The sequence below is a fragment of the Pseudophryne corroboree genome, chromosome 5 (genome assembly GCF_028390025.1).
Source record: "Pseudophryne corroboree isolate aPseCor3 chromosome 5, aPseCor3.hap2, whole genome shotgun sequence".
NCBI classification, from domain to species: Eukaryota; Metazoa; Chordata; class Amphibia; order Anura; family Myobatrachidae; genus Pseudophryne; species Pseudophryne corroboree.
The window spans coordinates 190,523,277-190,538,494 of NC_086448.1; the positions used below are offsets into that span (position 1 = coordinate 190,523,277).

The 15,218-nt window shown below is 43.6% G+C and overlaps 1 protein-coding gene across 4 annotated transcripts in view; it reads left to right on the forward strand.

Annotated features, from left to right (window-relative positions):
• CPVL (carboxypeptidase vitellogenic like) overlaps window positions 1-15,218 on the forward strand; it is a 392,151-nt gene that overhangs the window by 139,366 nt on the left and 237,567 nt on the right. For all 4 annotated transcript variants that reach the window (XM_063921970.1, XM_063921966.1, XM_063921969.1 and 1 more), the window contains exon 7: window positions 2,307-2,373. In XM_063921970.1, the coding sequence (XP_063778040.1) occupies window positions 2,307-2,373 (67 nt within the window). The remainder of the gene's footprint in view (window positions 1-2,306; window positions 2,374-15,218) is intronic.

Consider the following 15,218-nt stretch of genomic DNA (forward strand, 5'->3'; position numbering starts at 1 on the left):
TTGTCTCCCAAAAGTCCCTATTTAATTTTCCATGAGGACAGAGCAGAACTCGTCAGCAATTTCTTCCTAAAGTGGTGTACGCATTTCACATCAACCAACCTATTGTGGTTCCGGTTGTCACAGACACCTGCTACTTCAAAGTCTTTGGATGTTGCGAGGGCTTTGAAGGTGTATGTGAACAGAGCAGCTCGTCACAGAAAGATGGACTCAATGTTTGTTCTTTATGATCCCAATAAGATTGGGTGTCCTGCTTCAAAGCAGACCATTGCACGCTGGATCAGACTTACTATCCAGCATGCTTATTCCACAAAATCTGTACAGGCCCACTCTACTAGGTCGGTGGGTTCTTCTTGGGCGGCTGCCTGGGGTGTCTCTGTTTTACAGCTCTGCCGGGCAGCTGCTTGGTCAGGTTCGAACACGTTTGCTAAGTTCTACATGTTCGATACTTTGACCACACTGAAGGTCCTCAGAGGCCAATCAGTTCTGCAGGAACCTCGGCACACTCCCACCCGGTTTGGGAGCTTTGGTACATTCCCATGGTATTAAATGGACCCCAGTATCCTCCAGGATGTAAGAGAAATCAGGATTTTAATTACCGTATATACTCGAGTATAAGTTGACCCGAATATAAGCCGAGGCACCTAATTTTACCACAAAAACCTGGGAAAACTTATTGACTCGAGTATAAGCCTAGGGTGGGAAATGCAGCTCTAGCCGTACACAGCCCTCAGTGCCAGATATGCCCTCATACTGCCAGATATGCCCCCACAGTGCCAGATATGCCCTCATACTGCCAGATATGCCCCCACAGTGCCAGATATGCCCTCATACCTGCCAGATATGCCCCACAGTGCCTGATGTGCCAGATATGCCCTCATGCTGCCAAATATGCCCCACAGTGCCAGATGTGTAAGATATGCCCTCATGCTGCCAGATATGCCCCTCATGCTGCTGCCAGATATGCCCCTCATGCTGCTGCCAGATATGCCCCGTCCCCAAGTGCCAAATATGCTCCCCCAGTGCTGTTACTTACCCCTCCGTCGATCCCGCGCTGTCTTCTGAAGGAGGGACACGGAGCGCACAACGCGCGCCTCTCCTGTGTCCCTCCTGCATCTCCGACGGCCGCGGCGGGTCTATTAAAGGAAATGCTGGTTCGTGATCAGAGGTCACGAACGGGTACTTCCTTTAATAGACCCGCCGGAGATGCAGCAGGGACACAGGAGAGCCGTGCGCTGTGCCCTCCGTGTCCCTCCTTCACACTGCACTCCCTGTCAGTGCACTGACTCGAGTATAAGCCGAGCTGGCTTTTTCAGCACAAAAAAAAAGTGCTGAAAAAGTCGACTTATACTCGAGTATATACGGTACCTACCGGTAAATCCTTTTCTCGTAGTCCGTAGAGGAAACTGGGCGCCCGCCCAGTGCTTCGTTCTTCCTGCACTGTTAATTGGTTAAGTAATGTTGGTTCAGCCGTTGCTGTTCCTGATTCAAGTTTTGTTAGCTTGTCTATTCTCTAGTTGCGTGTGCTGGTTAGGAATCTCACCACTATCCTTATCTATCCTTCTCTCAAAGTATGTCCGTCTCCTCTGGCACCGTTTCCTAGACTGAGTCTGGTATGAGGGGCATAGGGGGAGGAGCCAGCCCACACTATCAAAATCTTGAAGTGCCCATGGCTCCATGTGGACCCCTCTATACCCATGGTACTAAATGGACCCCAGTATCCTCTATGGACAACGAGAAAAGTATTTACCGGTAGGTAATTAAAATCCTATTTTCTTTGTTAATTCCATTTCCAATGCCCGTTCAGTCCCATATTCTTCAGTTCCTTATCAAAAAATAACATCCATATTTTGCTAAATTTTTATATGCACAATAAAAAAAATATTCTGAATGATTAGACTCTATAAACGTATAAAGCAAATTGACTTTGATGTTCACTGTGTATTGTTTTTAATTTTCCTTCCTTCCACCGGAAGGCCCATGCTGCTGTTAGTATGAGGCAGCTGTGTCCCTGTACTCTGTAGCCAAACAACTGCAATTGAGCTACAGGGCTGCAAATACTGGCTTCCTTGTAGAGTTGACAGCCACCTCCTGATGAGTGCCTCAGCCATCTAATTAGCTGGCTGTCATTTCTAGCAATGCATCAGGCCTTGCAAGCAGTATTTCTATTGGGTACCCAGTGTAAGCGAGTATGATGAAGAGCTGCATTACACAAATGGCCAGTATCCCAGGGTGTGCTGCTCCATAACGGTGACTAGTTAGGGTGTGTATATAATAAACCTGTGTTTTATTTCTTTATCTCATTGCAGCGCACTCACACAGTTTTATCAGATATTCCCTGAATATCAGCAGAATGATTTTTATGCTACTGGAGAAGTAAGTACTGTATAACCTCTATTACTGAACAGAAAAAAAGTGACATATTAAATATCTAAACTGTAAGCTATCTCTGTATCTAGTTGCATGTTTATTATTTAGGTCACAATAATTATTTCTTGTCTCTCTGCGCGGCAATAAGAAATTTAATGTTTGTCCAAATGTATTTAAAATGCGCCCACATGTGCAGGGGCGCGGAATGTTTCCTCTATAGAAGTCCCGGCATGCTGCAATCTCTTAGAAGCAGAGCTATAAACGCACTAACTGGTTCATTGGCCAGTTACTGTATGTTAGCGGTAATACTGTATGTTCATTACATGTGATGCAGAGTTGTGTTTCAGTAGCCTCTTGAGAGTAGGGGATACTGGGCTGCCAGAGGTTCACTGAGAGCATGCCGCCACTACTGCAAGCTACTGTGTGGTATAAGTAGGTGAGCAGAAGTGTAAATACGCATGTTTCCGTGTGCATACTTTGCAACAAGTATATAGTTGGTATAACTGCATCTGGATAATGATGACTGTGAAACTCTATGTACATATAGGGGACAGTCAGGTGGCAAAGATGCATCTACGGTGTCTAATGGCGTTTATATATGTAATGATGAATCCTCTGCTGCAAAGATGCGTTTCACTCTAAATAAGGTTTTTGGAGTCCTATTACGCTGTGCATCGCTCTGTTCATCTTTTAATGCTAAACTCCAGCTCCTTTTTGTCTGTCTATACCAGGGGCGTTTCTAGAGAGGAGGAGGCCCGTGTGCAGTCCCCGTCACGGCCCCCTTCTCTCTAGTCTTCTCTCTTGGCACTAGGGTCCCTCGGGGACCCATGTGCAGATCTCTAGGGGGAAATGGTGCAGCGGCCATTTTCCCAGTGATTTCTACAGCACTGCTCCTGCGTTGCATGACTCCGGAGGGTAAGTTTTAAAAATAATGGGTGCAGGGTGTGTGGTGTGGGCCCCCCTGGACCTCGGGGGCCCATGTGCACCGCACACACTGTACCCATTATAAATACGCCAGTGGTCTACACACACATTTTTGTGCTTGATACTATTTATACTACTTGTATGCAGTCAGTAGCCACTTTTTCTCTGACGTCCTAGTGGATGCTGGGAACTCCGTAAGGACCATGGGGAATAGCGGCTCCGCAGGAGACTGGGCACAACTAAGAAAGATTTAGTACTACCTGGTGTGCACTGGCTCCTCCCTCTATGCCCCTCCTCCAGACCTCAGTTAGAATTTTGTGCCCGGCCGAGCTGGATGCACACTAGGGGCTCTCCTGAGCTCCTAGAAAAGAAAGTATATTTTAGGTTTTTTATTTTCAGTGAGATCTGCTGGCAACAGACTCACTGCTATGTGGTACTAAGGGGAGAGAAGCGAACCTACCTGCTTGCAGCTAGCTTGGGCTTCTAAGGCTACTGGACACCATTAGCTCCAGAGGGATCGAACACAGGCCCAGCCTCGGTCGTCTGGTCCCGGAGCCGCGCCGCCGTCCCCCTTACAGAGCCAGAAGCAAGAAGACGTTCCTGGAAATCGGCAGCAGAAGACTTCGGTCTTCATTAAGGTAGCGCACAGCACTGCAGCTGTGCGCCATTACTCCCCATGCACACCACATACTCCGGTCACTGATGGGTGCAGGGCGCTGGGGGGGGGGCGCCCTGGGCTGCAATATGAGTACCTTGCTGGCAAATGCCACATAATATAGTCATAAAGACTATATATGTGCAAAATACCCCTGCCAAATATACATTTAAAAAGCGGGAGAAGTCCGCCGGAACAGGGACGGGGCTATCTCCCTCAGCACACTGGCGCCATTTCCCCTCACAGCTCCGCTGGAAGGACGCTCCCAAAGCTCTCCCCTGTAGTTTCCAGACTACATAGGGTAAAAAAGAGAGGGGGGGCACTAAATTTAGGCGCATATAATATATATATATATATATATATAACTGCAGGGGGTACCTTCAATTGTTGTCCATAAAGAAGGAAACCAGGCGGCACTCCAAGGATTTGTTGCAGGCAAAATACTTTATATTAAAGTGACAGTGCAAAATAAGTTAGTACAGCATAGTGCGAGCCACCGACGTTTCAACGCCCCTCCGGCGTTTTCTTCAAGGTGCTATGCTTACAAAGTGCAGCGTGATAAACAGCAATAACAAACATACCTGATTAAACTTTCCATAGGGGTATAAATACCTGAATACTTGTGAGGTCCTCCCCGTGCGCTCCCGCCAGCCGGCGTCCCGAGGCCGGAAGCCGCGGCTGCTCTGAGTTCCGGTCACGTGGGCCACAGCTGTGACGTGAGCTCGAGCCCCTTGCATCGTTGCCTAGTAACCACGGAGACTCCGTAACCAAGGAGACCGGACCTGCCGGACGGAGCCAACACAGGGGTGACTTCTGTGCAAAACATAGCTGCAAAACATACAGTGCAGAATATAAAGTGCATAAAGTGACAAAGGGTTGCTCCTAGTGTGCGCAAACATTAATGATTGCAAACAACATTAAAATTTAAAAAGATAGAAGAATCTAAGAATTAAAATACTGAGACAACTACTGTGCTATCATAGCTTTGTGACTTACAGTTTTATACATATTATATTAGGGATGGAGCACGATTACATACTCACAGAAGCACAGGCTTAATGTGCTGTATATTAGAGAATGGACTTACTATTATAGATAGATAGCTGCTACAAGACGGTTACCTAGTACAGGGCTATAAAAGGACTAACTAAATATTAGGAGAAGAACAAAGTAAAGATCTTGATCACAAGAAGGCATTCCACATTGCTTGTTCATTTAGTCCACCAGGGGCCAAGGAGTCCAACATATGGATCCACTTGGCTTCCTTCTGTGACAACATCCTAGCTCTGTTGCCACCCCTGACCGGTTTCGGCACATGATCCAGTATCATATGTTTCAACTGTGATAGCGTATGATTCGCTGCTTTAAAATGCCGTGCTACCGGTTGGTCATTGCCTCTTCCCTCCAGTGCTGCTCTAATAGCGGACCTATGTAGCGCCATGCGCTCTCGGAATGTCCTTATGGTTTGGCCCACATAGATATTTCCACAAGGGCATACAATTGCATAAATGACAAACTGGGATGTGCAGGAGAGATGGTGTCTAATATCATATTCCTTATTGGTTTTAGGATGTCTGAAGTTACTCCCGGTTAGCATGTAATTGCACGTCTCACATTTTGGGCACTTGAAACAGCCTCTGCGGCTCGGGCCCATGGCTCTCTTAGTGACATCTAATTTCACCACTCTGTCCTTCAGGTTGCGGCCCCTCTTGTAGCTAGGCATGATAGTGCTACCCTTAAAACATGGTACTGCTGGGTCGGAAGACACCAGGGGCCACAGAGCCCTCGTTGCCCTGGGGAGTACTGAACTGGCCGTTGTGAATTCCGTTATAAGTGGAATCCTCTTCTCCTCATTCTTTCTAGGTGTCGGCCTGAGTAACTTCTCTCTAGGCATGTTCAATACCTCTTCTTTCAAGGACAGGAGCGGGCCCTTGTGATAACCTCTGGCTTGGAACTTATTAACTACGGCGTCCAACGCTGGTTCAAGTTTGTGTCTTTCACTCGTTATTCTAGCCGCCCTCATGAGTTGCGACTTAGGTAGTCCATTCTTAAGGGCCGGTGGATGGAAGCTACTGTGCAAAAGCAGGGTATTCCGGTCCGTAGGTTTATTAAAGACCTCTGTGGTTATTGTACCCCCCGAGACACTGATACTAACGTCCAGAAAGTTAATGGCCTGGCTGCTACAGGTCAGGGACAATTTGACTGGTGAGTCACTCTTATTGTTACCCTCCACCAACTCGTCCAAGGTTGCTTGTTCCCCTCGCCAGAGTAATAAAAGATCATCTATGTAGCGCTTGTACAGCAGGATATTACTGCTAATAGATGTATGGGACAGAAACAGGTCTCTTTCTATATCGAACATGTACACGTTGGCATACATTGGCGCTACATTAGATCCTATAGCGCAACCGGTCAGCTGGAGATAATACCCTCCGTTGTGGATAAAGTAGTTATGTGTGAGGGTAAAGTGCAGCAACTGTAGAAACAGCTGTATATCCAAGGAATCAAATTTATTCTGGACCAAGAATCTCTCCATAGCCTCCATCCCCCTGGCATGCGGGATGATAGTGTAGAGGCTTTTGACATCCAGTGTGGCCAAAATTATATCAGGAGGTAGATGCCCCAGATCTTTCAAGTTGTTTAGTAGATGTGTCGTATCCTTGAGGTACGTGGGCTGGGTTGTTACCAAAGGTTGTAGGAGCGCGTCCAGGTATTGCGATACTGGTTGAGTTAGGGAGCCTCTTGCGGAGATTATTGGCCTACCCGGTGGGTTTTCTTTATCTTTATGGACCTTGGGGACCGTATAGAATATCGGAGTAATCGGGAAAGGTTGTGTAAGAGCCTTCACCGCTTTCTGGTCTAAGAGGTTCTTCATGGCTGCTTCCTTCAAGAGGGCATCTAATTTCTTTTTGTAGACGTTAGTCGGGTCTCCGGGCAATCTTTTATATGTACATTGGTCCTTTAATTGATTGTCTATCTCCTCTATATACTGGATCTTATCCAAGATCACTATAGCCCCGCCCTTATCTGCGGGGCGTATAACTATATCCGTATATGCTGACAGGTCTTTGATCGCTTTGTCCTCTTCCCTAGAAATGTTCCTATAGACTACAGGTTGAGCTTCTGCGTACTTCTTAATAGAACTATCTAGGAGACGTGAAAAGGTTTTTACTGAATCGGTGGAGGACGGAGGGTCAAATGAGGATGTGTTGTTGGCTCCTGAGGGGAGAAAGGGGTCTTTACTGGTAGATGGCTGTAAGTCACAAAGCTATGATAGCACAGTAGTTGTCTCAGTATTTTAATTCTTAGATTCTTCTATCTTTTTAAATTTTAATGTTGTTTGCAATCATTAATGTTTGCGCACACTAGGAGCAACCCTTTGTCACTTTATGCACTTTATATTCTGCACTGTATGTTTTGCAGCTATGTTTTGCACAGAAGTCACCCCTGTGTTGGCTCCGTCCGGCAGGTCCGGTCTCCTTGGTTACGGAGTCTCCGTGGTTACTAGGCAACGATGCAAGGGGCTCGAGCTCACGTCACAGCTGTGGCCCACGTGACCGGAACTCAGAGCAGCCGCGGCTTCCGGCCTCGGGACGCCGGCTGGCGGGAGCGCACGGGGAGGACCTCACAAGTATTCAGGTATTTATACCCCTATGGAAAGTTTAATCAGGTATGTTTGTTATTGCTGTTTATCACGCTGCACTTTGTAAGCATAGCACCTTGAAGAAAACGCCGGAGGGGCGTTGAAACGTCGGTGGCTCGCACTATGCTGTACTAACTTATTTTGCACTGTCACTTTAATATAAAGTATTTTGCCTGCAACAAATCCTTGGAGTGCCGCCTGGTTTCCTTCTTTATGGACAACAATTGAAGGTACCCCCTGCAGTTTTATATCATTTGGAGGAGGGCACCCAGGTGGATGACAGCATGATTGGGAGTGCCATAAAAATATAAGGATATATATATATATATATATATATATATAGTACTCCAAAAGAAACGGCACTGGAGGCAATAGATACAAAATGAAGGTGTATTGTAAAGCAGCAACAGCTGTTTCAGGGCAGCAGCCCTTTCCTCAAGCAAAGATACAACACCACCAAATGTTGGACAAGACAAACATACATAGAACACTTACCCCACCTAAATACCCGTCGAAGTGCTCCCCGCCATCATCTCTCCGCGCGTCCCTGCTTCCGGAATGAAGCCGCCGGGTCACTTCCGGTAAGCGCGTCACTGGTTGCCATGGTGAGCCGATGTTTGCGGCTCACCTCGTCACCGCTGCGTCTCACAGGTGGCCGGCTCAGCTTTCTCCGTAGCCTGGGAACCAACGGACAGAGGGGGAAAACATTAAACTTGTGCACCTCAGTCTGTGAATAATATAACAAATAACGGATGCTGTACATAGGAAACACAGGGCAGCAACTAAAAACACAGAGCAGAAAAATGAAAATAACATGAAATGCAACCATCTATGAATAAGGTCACAAGCAACCAATCAATAGGGATCCCTGCTCTAAACCCCGAAGGCAGGGGGGAACCAAGCTTCAAATAGATGAAAGATAGAAAAATCCCAATGTTAATGGACCTTATAATGATGGAGCTAAACTGTATAAATATAAATATAACTATAAAGGTTACATGGGTTCAAGCTCACCAATACTATCTTGGATATACATAGATATTGAATGACAGGCACGTAGTGCCTAGCCAAGTGCATTCCAATTAATCTAGTCGTTCAGGCCGCGAGGCCAAAACGTATCTAATTTTAAAATCCAGCGGGTCTCCTTCTCCAGTAGGATCCTCGCTCTATCCCCTCCCCTCATAGATAATGGTACGTGTTCAATACCAAAATATTTTAGGGAACTAAGAGAATGGCCCGCATTTTTAAAATGCCGGGCCACCGGCTGGTCAACAGGTTTGCCCTCCAGGATCAATTTGATGGCAGAGCGGTGTGCTGCCATCCGTTCACTAAATTTACGTGTAGTTTGCCCTATGTAGAATAGACCACATGGGCAAACAATAACATACACCACGAATGTGGTGCTACAAGTGATTACCTGTCTAATTGTAAATTTAAGATTCTTATGGGGGTGTTGAAATTCTTTACAAGCAACCATATGATTGCATGTTGCACACTTCGGGCAACGATAATACCCCGGAGCTTTTCTTTGAATATTAGCTACAGGTAAACCACCCATCCCAGTGATGTCAGTTTTAACAATTTTGTCACGTAAATTGGCTCCTCGCCTGAATGCAGCAATGGGTTTGATATTTTCAAAGGATGGTAATTCCGGGTCCGAAGCCACTATGGGCCACAAAGCTTTTGAAGCCCTGTGAATAATCGGACTAGCCGTTGAAAAATCTGTGGCCCAAGGGAGAATATTACTGGAATCTTTTTTTGTTGGGTGTAACAGCTGATCCCTAGACATCCGTAGCACTTGTTGTTTTTGGGACTGCAAAACTGAGTCCTCATATCCCCTCTGTAAAAATTTAAGAATCATATTATCAAGGAGGGCAGGGATCTGTTCACTGTCACTTGTGATGCGAGCTACCCGCATCATTTGGGACAGGGACACTCCCTTTTTCAACGGCTTGGGATGATGACTGGAGGCCATCAATAATGTATTTCTGTCAGTGGGTTTAGAGAAAATTTCAGTAGAAATACAACCCTCCAAGAGTACAATCTTAACGTCTAGAAAATTAGCTTCCCTCTCCTCACAGGTATACGTAAATTTGATAGGGGTTGGAAGAGCATTTATTTCTGACATTAATCCCTGGAAGGCCTCTTTCCCACCCCCCCATAACAGGAACACATCATCAATGTATCTAGTATATAAAATGATGTTTTCAGCCACAGCTGGATTGGTGAAAAACATCTTGTGTTCTTGAGCAAACATGTAGATGTTAGCATACGAGGGTGCTACCGATGATCCCATCGCGCACCCTCGCAGCTGCAAGTAGAACTCGCCATCAAACAGAAAGTAGTTTCTGCTTAAGGTGAGCTCTAACAAGGTCAAGAACAAACTGTGGTTGAATACTGATGGAAGTAAATTATCCTCCAAGAAATCCCTCATCGCACACATCCCCTCCTGATGTGGGATGGATGTGTATAAGCTGCAAACATCCAGGCAGCACATCAATGTGCCTGGAGGTACTGTCTCAAGCTCCTGCAATTTCAAAATGAATGAGTTAGTGTCCTTTAAGAATGTTCCTTGTTCTAATAATAACGGCTGTAAGATGCTGTCCAGAAGCCGAGACACAGGTTGAAATAGAGAGTCTCTGGCGGAGATGATCGGTCTCCCAGGCGGTTTAGATTGATGTTTATGAAGCTTCGGGATGGTATACAGTATAGGGCTCTTTGGGAACTGGACACATAACACTTTATGCACTTTATCGGGCAATAAGCCCTGTGTTTTAGCTTCATCCAGTATAGTAAACAGTTCCTGTTGGTATTCCAACGTAGGGTTCTTAGAGAGCTTACGATATACCTCCTGATCAGCTAACTGGCTCAGAGCTTCCTCCCTATAGTACTCAAGATCCATAATGACAATGGCCCCGCCCTTATCGGCGGGCCGGATCACAATGTCCTGGTACGTTTGGAGATTCTTTAAGGCTTCTCTCTCACTAGAAGACATATTTAATCTGATCTTGCCTGGAGCAGCCACAAATCTGCTGACCGAGTCTTCCATAAGCCTGCTGAAAGTTCTAATGGAGGAGTTGGAGGAAACTGGATCAAACTTGGATCTGGAGGCCCGTTGTAAAAATGTATCGAACACAGAAGGAGCCGCTGTTTGTTGGGGAGAATTTTGAAAGAATTCTTTAAGCCTAAGCTTTCTGGTAAATTGATGCAGGTCTCGCGACCAATTAAATGGATCGTGCGCATTAGTTGGTACAAAACTAAGTCCACGACTCAGGACTTGAGTTTCTGTAGGCGTGATAGTTCTATGAGACAAATTGAATATTAAGTGTAGTTCTTGTTCTGGGCGGCTTTTCGGACCCCTTTTGTTCTGGCCACCCCTGCGGGTGGGAGTGCGTCGGGCCTGCCAGTGCCTCCTTTCGTGGCTTGTCCTAAAGGGACACTGCCAGAGGCTTCCTCTGATTCTGAAAAGGCAAAATCGCTGTCGCTGCTAGACTTGGCACTCCTGGGACCTTGTTTCGTCCTCTGCCACGGTCTACGGCTCTGTGTTGCTCGCGGTTTATCCGAGCCATCAACGCCTGCCAGCCACCTGTAGACTTTGTTGTCGTCATAGTCCTGATCCACAGTCATCTTTTTGTTACGTTTGAACTTAAGGAGATCCCGTCTATATTGATCACACTGGGTCTCCAATTTGTGAACCCAATCTTGGGATTTGTCAGATTCAAACACCTTCATATTCTCCCTTTCAAAGGTAGCAATCTTCTGTCGTGTGAGCTGTAATTCCCTATTGGCCTACTCGATCACCAGGACCATTAGATCGAATGCACATCTATTGAGAATTCCGATACAAATTCTGGGTTGTGACGCCCAATAGTCGGCACATTGCGGATACGAAACCCTCTGGGAATTTTATGCTCTCTATAGTATTCGGTGAGGGATATGCCATGTAACAGAAAATCTATTTCCCTGCGTTTAAATTTCATTAGCTGGAACAGACAATCTTCAGCTTTCATCGCTGTATCCATGACAGGTAGAATTTCCTTGGACAAAATGTTCTCAATCTGTTCCTGAGTGAAACTGAACGTCTCACCAGGGGTCATTGTGCCCATGATATTACACCCTGGGACGTCCTGAGTCACAGTAACAATCTGCTCCATGGTCCTATGTACAAAAGCACACCTCAATGTAGTGCAGTGTAATGGTGAGTGTCCCACTGCACACAAAAACACAGTCCAAGCAGGTTTGGATAAAAGGTAGTAGGTGCCTTACAACTGGTGCCTGGAATGGCACAAAGAATGCTTGCAATGCAGTCGGCACTCTATTGGTTAAATGACCACAGCTAGCCTCCGTGCAGCGTTAACCATATCAAATGCCTATTGATTGGTTGCTTGTGACCTTATTCGCGCTTACCGGAAGTGACCCGGCGGCTTCATTCCGGAAGCAGGGACGCGCGGAGAGATGATGGCGGGGAGCACTTCGGCGGGTATTTAGGTGGGGTAAGTGTTCTATGTATGTTTGTCTTGTCCAACATTTGGTGGTGTTGTATCTTTGCTTGAGGAAAGGGCTGCTGCCCTGAAACAGCTGTTGCTGCTTTACAATACACCTTCATTTTGTATCTATTGCCTCCAGTGCCGTTTCTTTTGGAGTACTGCATTTGATATGGTTAACGCTGCACGGAGGCTAGCTGTGGTCATTTAACCAATAGAGTGCCGACTGCATTGCAAGCAGTATATATATATATATATATATATATATATATATATATATATATATATATATATATATATATATATATATATATATATATATAGAAAAAAGACAGTTTCCCAAAGGAGCTTGTAGTAATGCTTTGGTATGTATCAATATAAATAGTGTCCTTAATTTTTTATATATAAAAAAAGGATTTTATTTCCTTTAGAAGTACAATACATAAAAATTGTTCAATTACATTCAGTAACACTTTATACATGAGATGATTAAAATTCCATTCTTAGTCATATAGTGGTGACTCTTGAAGAACGCAATAGTTGTCTCAGAAACCCAACGCATTTCGTCCTTCGGACTTCATCAGGGGCTTTGCAATCTAAGCATTTAAAGAACATTTTGTGAACTTCCGACTCTCAAATGGAGTCACTATATCACCTCATAGATACAAGTATACATACCAAGAGACTTCAAAAACAGATAATCAGCATATAAATCTTCTATAAGTGGACAATTTACCAGAGCGGTATTGGATAATATTCACCTCATGGATTATCTGTAAAACCATTGTATACAACATCAATAAATATAAAGTATACAGTACATACATATATAAAAAATCAATCAATAAATAAAATAAAATAAAATATGGCCAAAATATATTGAAAAGGAGGAGGAATAGGAGATGAGAAAGTGATCTATGGATAAAAATCAAATTCTTTTAGAAGGTCAGACTCATTTGAGCTTGATATCATTTCAAAGGTATGACTTTTAATTTAGAAAAGTCATTTAGTATAAACGTAATACATAAGGTTGTCATAGGCTGCATATGAAATTACAGCTGATTTCAACTATTAAAGAATTACTCGTGGTGAATGTTAATATTTCCACATGTGCTGTTCTTTCATTTATATTAAGACATGTTCATACATACCACTTCGCTTATTCAAAGGTTTATAAGACAATTAATTCCCAGAATTGGGCCAGAATTGTTTTGACAAAGAGTCAATATAAATGACTGTCGCAATGCCTGTGACAGAAAAATACATACATGTAATCGTGATTAACCACCTTAGTCATACCGCCATGATATATATAGAAGTGTCAATGTGACATTACTCATGATAAAATTAGATCAATTATCAAAGTATGGAAGTCAGAAGTAATTCATAGCTAAAGAAGGCTATAATAGCAACATCCATAATTGAAAAAATTTCCAATATTTTTAAAAATAAATAATTGTTTCCTACATCAATATATTCATCAATCCATGATTGGAGAACATGAAAATAGATCAATTGTCAGAGTCAGAAATAATTCATAATAAAAGAAGGCTATAATAGCAACATCCATAATTGAAAAAGTGTCCAATCTCTTTAGAAATAGTTCCAACATTAATATATTAATCAATCAATGATAGGGGACCATGAAAGTAGGGTGCTCACCTCTCTGTAGTACACAATGTTCCAGTCCGCTGTATAAACTGGATCCAAACCCACTGGGTTTATATACCCCTGGGTGCCTGACCTCACTTCCTGTATGAAAATAACCTAAATTAATATTAATCCCTATTAAAGACTGATCTATTATATATCCTTTGTAGATAGACCAAACAGATTAGGGGAATTGTCAATATTTAAATAAAAATCAGTTGGACAAAATGTTAAATTGGAGGCAAAAAAGTCCTAATTAAAAATTGCGTTTCATTGGGCCGGCGCGGCGTGCGTTCCAAAGCGCTACTTCCGCTTCCTGTTTGATAATCTCCATGTGTGGCCACATTTTTTTCGAAGATGTAATGACGTACATCCACCCAATTCTCATAGGGGGGTGTGCGTCCATCTGGTTCACGGTGTGCGTTCCAACCCATCTCACTTCCGCCTGTTACTGCCGGAAGTGGGTGAATGACGCACTTCCGGTCCGGCGTGCGCTCCATTGACTAAACAGCGTTCCATTAGCTTGTGGATGTTTCCCGTTTCCAAGGGACACCCAGTACTACCTCCAGCACCAAACGATCCATTATTGGGGGAACATATAGATCGCTAATCAAGCCACTGGCTATAGAAGTAATACGTATATTTATGATAAAGTGACCATAAAGATATATATTTATAATGAAGATCTATATATTGTGAGTGACAGAATTCAGATCTAGTGCGCGCTAAATTAACTAAACAGCATTTAATTTGCTCATAGAAGCTCCCCGTTGCTAAGGGAAACACAGCGATTTCTTCCAACATCAATCATCCATTTCTGGGGGAACATATAAAATGCTAATAAGAGCCAGTGATTATAATTACCATCTATGTGTATTAAAGTGATAAACAAATAATAATCATGAATTATCATATATATTAGGTGCTCATGTCAATATGAGATCAGACCTGATCTATCCCTAGTGAATTATTATAAACAAGTGTTAAATGCTATAAAAATGATAATATTAATTAATAATATGAAAATATATATAAATTATACAAAAATATATATAAAAAATATATAAAAAATATATATATATGTGCCACATATTTTCATGGTCCCCCATGAGGCAATGAGGAATTTATATCCAACTGGAATGCCATATTGGATGGTTGCTCTGCTAAATTGATAGCCTTAATTATTCAAGAAAGAAAACGTGAACTCAATCATCTAGACGAAGAGATTAAGAAAATTGAGGCTCAAGCCAATAAATTCGAAGAAAGTGAAGAGTTTAAACGTGACGTCACTGATTTACAATCTAAATTGGACAATTTGGAAGACGAGATTATATCTCGTAAACAGAAGAAATATATACGTGATAAAAACGATTATATTTCAGGTCAGGTACATAATTTACCTATTCAAGAAGGTAAAAATGACAACAATAGGAAGACTCAGCCTTTTAGAACAAGATTTGTACAACAAGACAGAGGACGGCGCAATTATCATAAT